We start from the raw sequence: 6,464 nt of genomic DNA on the forward strand, positions 1-6,464 counted from the left end.
GAGATCATACTGGCTAACACAGTGATCACACTGGCTAACGCGTCTCTACTAACAAGACTATGTCTCAAAAAAAAAAAAAAAAAAGAAGGCCGGGCCCAGTGGCTCATGCATGTAATCTCAGCACTGTGGAAGGCCGAGGCAGGTGGATCACGAGGTCAGGAGATCGAGATCATACTGGCTAACACAGTGAAATCCCATTTCTACTAAAAATACAAAAAATTAGCCAGGCGTGGTGGCATGCGCCTGTAATCCCAGCTACTCAGGGGGCTAACGCAGGAGAATCACTTGAACCCAGGAAGCGGAGGTGCAGTGAGCCAAGATCATGCCACTGCACTCCAGCCTGGGCAAGACAGTGAGACTCCATCTAGGAAAAAAAAAAAGAAAAGAAAGAAAGGAATTCGGCTTTGAAGTATATCCCCATATGATATATACTAATTAAAAATAGAAAATAATAACTTTACAGTAGGAAAACCAAGCATGTACAACCTTAACCAAGTGATGAAAGTTAACATGACAGACATCATGTGCCTTCTGATATGATGCACTGAGAAATACACATCACTCTTCCAGTATTTGTAACAAAAGTGCAAAACCTGAATCTAATTAAGATGAAATATTAGAAAAATAAAAATTGAAGAACATTCTACAAAATAAGTGGTGTATACTCCTCAAAACTATCAGGGTTATAAAAGACAAAGACTGAGAAACTGTTTCAGATTAAAGGAGACTAAAGAACAAGGCAATTAAATAGATATTTAATCCAGGGTTGAATGCTGAATAGAGAAAAAATTTATTTTCCTCCAACATAAAGGGCATTATTGAGACAATAGACAAAACCAGAATAGGCACTTTAATATATTATGTTATATTACTGTATCCTGATTGATTGATTGATTGATTTTGAGACAGAGTCTCTCTCCGTTGCCCAGGCTGGAGTGCAGTGGTACAATCTCAGCTCACTGCAACCGCTGCCTCCCGAGTTCAAGCAATTCTCCTGCCTCAGCTTTCCGAGTAGCTGGGATTATAGGCATGCGCCAAGACACTTGGCAAATTTTTGTATTTTTAGTAGAGATAGGGTTTCACCATGTTGGCCAGGCTGGTCTTGAACTCCTGACCTCAAGTGTTTCACCCACTTTGGCCTCTCAAAGTGCTAGGATTACAGGCACGAGCCACCGCACACAGCCTATATCCTGATTTTGATTAACACACTATTATACCGTGTTAATACAAGAGAATAAACTCATTTTTAGATAATATACACAAAAGAGGCTGGGCACGGTGGCTCATGCCCGTAATCCCAGCACTTTGGGAGGCAGAGGCGGGCAGATCACGAGGTCAGGAGATCGAGACCATCCTGGCTAACACGGTGAAACCCCGTCTCTACTAAAAATACAAAAAACTAGCCGGGCGAGGTGGCGGGCGCCTGTAGTCCCAGCTACTCTGGAGGCTGAAGCAGGAGAATGGTGTAAACCCGGGAGGCGGAGCTTGCAGTGAGCTGAGATCCGGCCACTGCACTCCAGCCCGGGCGACAGAGCAAGACTCCGGCTCAAAAAAAAAAAGAAACTGCCATTCTCAGTCAGGCATGATGGTTCACACCAGTAATCCCAGCACTTTGAGAGGAAGGTGGGAGGATCACTTGAGCCCAGGGGTTCGATACCAGCCTGGGCAAAAATATAGGGAGATCTCATCTCTACAAAAAACTAAAAAATTAGTCGGGTGTGGTGGCATATACTTGTCCCACCTACTCGGGAGGCTGAGGTGGGAAGATCACTTGAGTCTGGGAGGCGGAGGTTGCAGTGGGCCAAGATCACACCACTGCACTCAAGCCTGGGTGACAGGGTGATACCCTGTCTCAAAAAAAAAAAAACCCAAACTGCCATTGTCACTTAGCAGAAAATAGCACTAGCCAAATAGAAAGTATCAAAGACTAACTCTTACTTATATAAAGTTGTAGTTATCTTTTCCTCTCCCTTCCCAGCCTGAGCAACAACTAGATTACTCCATTTGACTTTCTCAGTGAAGTACGGTTTTAATATTTACCTGGAAAGAATCCATGCAGACTGGACTGGAAGCCAGCTCCTCATCTACTGCATGTAACTTCTCCATGAAAGTACTATCTCTGGTCTGTTTCGGCTTTGGAGGGGGCGGGGGCCCCATGGGCACTACCTCAGCACTGATGTGCCTGATGGCTGGTGTGGTGACTTTCTCAACCTGATTAAAAGAGGTGACTGCATCAAAAAAGGAAGGAGGGAAGAAAAGAAAGGAAAAAAAAAGGAAAGGAAAGGAATGAAAGAAAGGAAAGAAAAGAAGAGAAAGAAGAGAAGAGAAAGAAAAGAATGAAGAGAAAGAAAGAAAGAAAGAGAAAGCAAGAAAAGGAAAAAAAAGAGAGGGAAAAAGAGGCAGACTTTCCATACAGCATTGTCCTTTCTCTTCTCTAGTTAGAGGTACATAAAAACAAAGACTCCAAGTGTATTGATCTAATTAGTTTTCATCCTATTTCTAGAGAAGTCAACAGAATGCTACTTAGTTTACCAAAATTTGGGAAATTAATAACAATGGCTTTAGGACAACATTAGAAAGCACAGATATGAAAGAAGAGAAGGGTAGGAGAAAAGAAACTCCGCTAGTTGCACATTTTTGGCCCCTTAATGAGAACTCAGAAAAGTTCTTTAGTTACCACTGAGCTCTAGCCTTCTCTGAACTGCTTATTAACTTAACAAACTTTGAAAAACGGTGACAGCCCAGAATCACCATGGATAATCTACTTACACAGTTGAAAAATCTACTCTCACAGTTATGTCTAACTTATCTCTTTTGTATGATGCCAATTTACCTCCGATAATATGCCACTCTCCTCATCTGTTTCAGTCATCTCAGAAGACTGCCTCAATCTGGATTTCTTTGCCCCACGTGGAGATGAAGCAGTGCTTTCAACATCACTTTCCAATAAGCTCTACAAAATAAATCCAGTTCACCTTAATTAATATTTATGCCCCTACCTCATTCCACAAAGTCTGAAGTATCTCAAGAGAAGGAATCATAAAATATCAATCACTCAGCCTGGCCAACATGGTGAAAACCCGTCTCTATTAAAAATACAAAAATAAGCCGGGCGTGGTGGTGCGCACCTGTAATCCCAGCTACTTGGGAGGCTGAGGCAGGAGAATCACTTAAATCCAGGAGACGGAGGTTGCAGTGAGCCAAGATTGCGTCACTGCACTCCAGCCTGGGTGGCAGAGCGAGACTCTGTCTCAAAAAAAAAAAAAAAAAAAATTCCATCACTCAACTAGTTACAGTAACAGAAAATAAAATTTAAATAGAAACTTAAAGACCAGGTGCAGTGTCTTATGCCTGTCATCCCAGCACTTTGGAAGGTCGAGGCGGGTGGATCACTTGAGGTCAGAAGTTCAAGACCAGCCTGGCCAACGTGGCAAAACCCTGTCTCTACTAAAAATACAAAAATTAGCCAGGCATGGTAGCACATGCCTGTAATCCCAGCTACTCAGGAGGCTGAGGCAGAAGAATCGCTTGAACCCGGGAGGTGGAGATGGCAGTGAGTCAACATCGCACACTGCACTCCATAGGCAACAGAGGAGATTAAAAAAAAAAAAAAAATCCTAAAGATGGGGACAGGGATCAGATCACTATCCTAATCCATATTACAAAGTGTAAGGCCTTGGTCTAAAATCCTTTTACAAAACAATTCAAAGAATACATTAAGAAACAAGTCAAAGGACATATTAACACAGCAATGAAAGTGAACCAAGTATAGCTAAAACCAGTAGTATAAATGAATCTCAAAAGCATAATGTTGAATTTTAAAAAGCTAGGAACAAAACATATAAACATGGGTCCATTTATATAAAGTTCAAAACAGTAACAATTGAACTATAGTGTGTAGAGATACATATTGAGGTGATATAACTATAAAGAAAAGCAAAGAAATAATTACTAAAAGGCAGGGTGGTAGTTATTTTTAGGGGGAGGGAGGTGATTATGACTGGGGAGGGTATACGGGGGTGTCCTAGTAACGTTACAGTTCTTGACTTTGCTATGAGTCTCATGAGGATTTGCATTATAATAACTGAAGATATACATTTTTATTCTATGCATGTTTCTATGCTATATTTCATAATACAATAGATTATAAAATTAAGGGAGTATAAAAGGCAGAAAAACAGCTTAAAGCACAGAAATGAGCTGAAAAAATAACCATGTCTCAATCCTCTCTACAAGTGACGTTACTAAAGAAGCAAAGTATACCCTGCTTTATTAAGACAAACACTACCAACTAACACTCACTGACCTCTTCAGCAGTTTCATCTTCTTCTTCATCATCCGGTTGGTATTCTTCATCTGAGGAATCATCTTCTTCAAGGTGGATATCCACAAACTGAGGAGGCTACATTAGTACAATTAGAAAGAAATGAACTAATGGGAAACACAAATCATATGTATTTGGAAAATAAGGGGAAGAAGCAGGGCAGGAAAAAAAAAATCCTAAGAGCATAATGTACAGCTAAAGCAAATAACACGAGGCAGAGGTTAAAGTGAATTCCATGAGATGCAAACCTAAGAGTAATAGAATGGAAAAAAACAAAGCTGGAATTAAAACAAAGATTGATCAAGAAAAGTTAAAGAGGAAGTACTTAAGTTTCAAAACCGATGAAGTCTTTCTGGAAAAGAATAACAATTATTTCTTCCAAGTTTACCTTAATTTCATTGGCCTTCTTAATTGGTGAAATATTCCATGTTGGAATTACCTACCAACAAAGAATATAAATAATTAAGTTATCTTAACTGAAATAATTGTTTTTCATGTTTACTTCCTCTTACCATCACTAACAGCCATATACTTAACAAGTACCTGCAGTGATCTAGAGGTGTTGATTATCCCTGAGGGTATACTCTCAATTATTTGTCAGAGTTAGAAAGAAAGAAACGAGGAAAGAATCTATTACAGTCATGAGCATTTCTGCCTTACACCTGGTAAGCCTCACTTCTTTCTATAAATAAAGAAAACAATGTCTACCTTGTTCATATCACAGCTGCAGTTCACATGGAACAACAGATGTGAAAACTATTTATAAACTATTAAACTACACAAACCTAAGATATTTTGGTTACAGTAGTCTTTTAACAGCAATATATTTTTGTAATCAGTTACATGAATCCACCGTAAGCACAACTCCAAAAGCCAGCCATGAAAAGCTTTTATGGACTATTCTGCCCATGGAGTAGACCTGCTCTGCCTATGGAGCTGCTTTTAAAAAAAACAAAAAAAAACAAAAAAAAAAGACACTTTTACTAGGGGATTTAGGGCAAAGTTTCAAGTTGTCCACACTTATTTTTCCAATAGGACATGAAAAAACAACACAGAGATATAAAGCAAATATGGCAAAATATTACTCTTAGAATTTACATACACTGTAACAATCTTTCAACTTTTTGAATGTTTGAAAATTTTTATCAGACCTAGAGGGAAAGTTTTTCTTGTTTTTGTTTTTGTTTTGAGACAGGATCTTGCCCTGTTGCCCAGGCTAGAGCAGTAGCACTATCAGAGCTCACTGCAGCCTCAAATTCCTGAGCTCAAGTGATCCTCCTGCCTCAGCCTCCCAATTAGGACTACAGGCATGCCTCCTCACCAGACCTCGCTAATTTTTACAATTTTTTGTAGAGACAGAGTCTCATTAGATTTCCTAGGCTGGTCTCAAACTCCTGGGCTCAAGCAATCCTCCCACCTCAGCCTCTCAAAGCACTGGGATTATAGGTGTGAGCCACCACACCTAGCCTAAAGAACTTTTTTAAAGTTCTTATATATTGCTGATAAAATGCCATTGAGGATGTATAATTTCTTGACCATTTAATTGCAACCCAACCAAAATCACCTTATGAACAAAAGCCAACTGGCCATTAAGTTCTGTCTCTAAAAGGAGTCTTAGCTTCTCAAATCAAATCAGCCATGCTATGTTCTGACCATTTACCTAGTGCTGTGTAGATGGGACCAATATAGGGTAAAGGGAATGATGTGATTCAGGTCCATTTCCCTTCCTACCTACTGCCAAATCCATTAGAAAGGCAAGCCAGCATTCAGAAGTGTGTTGGAGTCAGTCTAGTAAGAATTAAGAAGGCCAAGTATAGTGGCTCATGCCTGTAATCCCTGCATGTAGGGAGATCAAGACAGAAGGATCACTTGAGCCCAAGAGTTTGAGATCAGCCTGGGCAACAAAGCAAGACCCTATTTCTACAAAAAAAAGTTTCAAAAAAACCAATTAGCTGGGCATGGTGGCACATGCCTGTAGGCCTAGCTGTTTGTGAGGCTGAGGCAGGAGGATCCCTTGAGCACAGGAGTTCAAGGTAGCAGTGAGCTATGATTAGGCCACTGTACTCTAGCCTGAACAACAGAGCAAGTCTCTAAAAAAAAAAAAAGAAAGAAAGAATTAAGAAGCAAGAGACGGCCGGGC

At 40.2% G+C, this 6,464-nt stretch overlaps 1 protein-coding gene across 1 annotated transcript in view; it reads right to left on the reverse strand.

Annotated features, from left to right (window-relative positions):
- The window catches only part of GON4L (gon-4-like (C. elegans)), a 292,893-nt gene that overhangs the window by 239,790 nt on the left and 46,639 nt on the right, over positions 1–6,464 (reverse strand). The window contains exons 7-10 of the mRNA XM_011928504.1: positions 4,713–4,763; positions 4,307–4,402; positions 2,834–2,953; positions 2,041–2,211 (exon numbers count right to left, since the gene is read on the reverse strand). Of these exons, the coding sequence (XP_011783894.1) occupies positions 2,041–2,211; positions 2,834–2,953; positions 4,307–4,402; positions 4,713–4,763 (438 nt within the window). The remainder of the gene's footprint in view (positions 1–2,040; positions 2,212–2,833; positions 2,954–4,306; positions 4,403–4,712; positions 4,764–6,464) is intronic.

The sequence above is a fragment of the Colobus angolensis genome, unplaced genomic scaffold, assembly GCF_000951035.1.
Source record: "Colobus angolensis palliatus isolate OR3802 unplaced genomic scaffold, Cang.pa_1.0 Scaffold77, whole genome shotgun sequence".
Lineage (NCBI taxonomy): Eukaryota > Metazoa > Chordata > Mammalia > Primates > Cercopithecidae > Colobus > Colobus angolensis.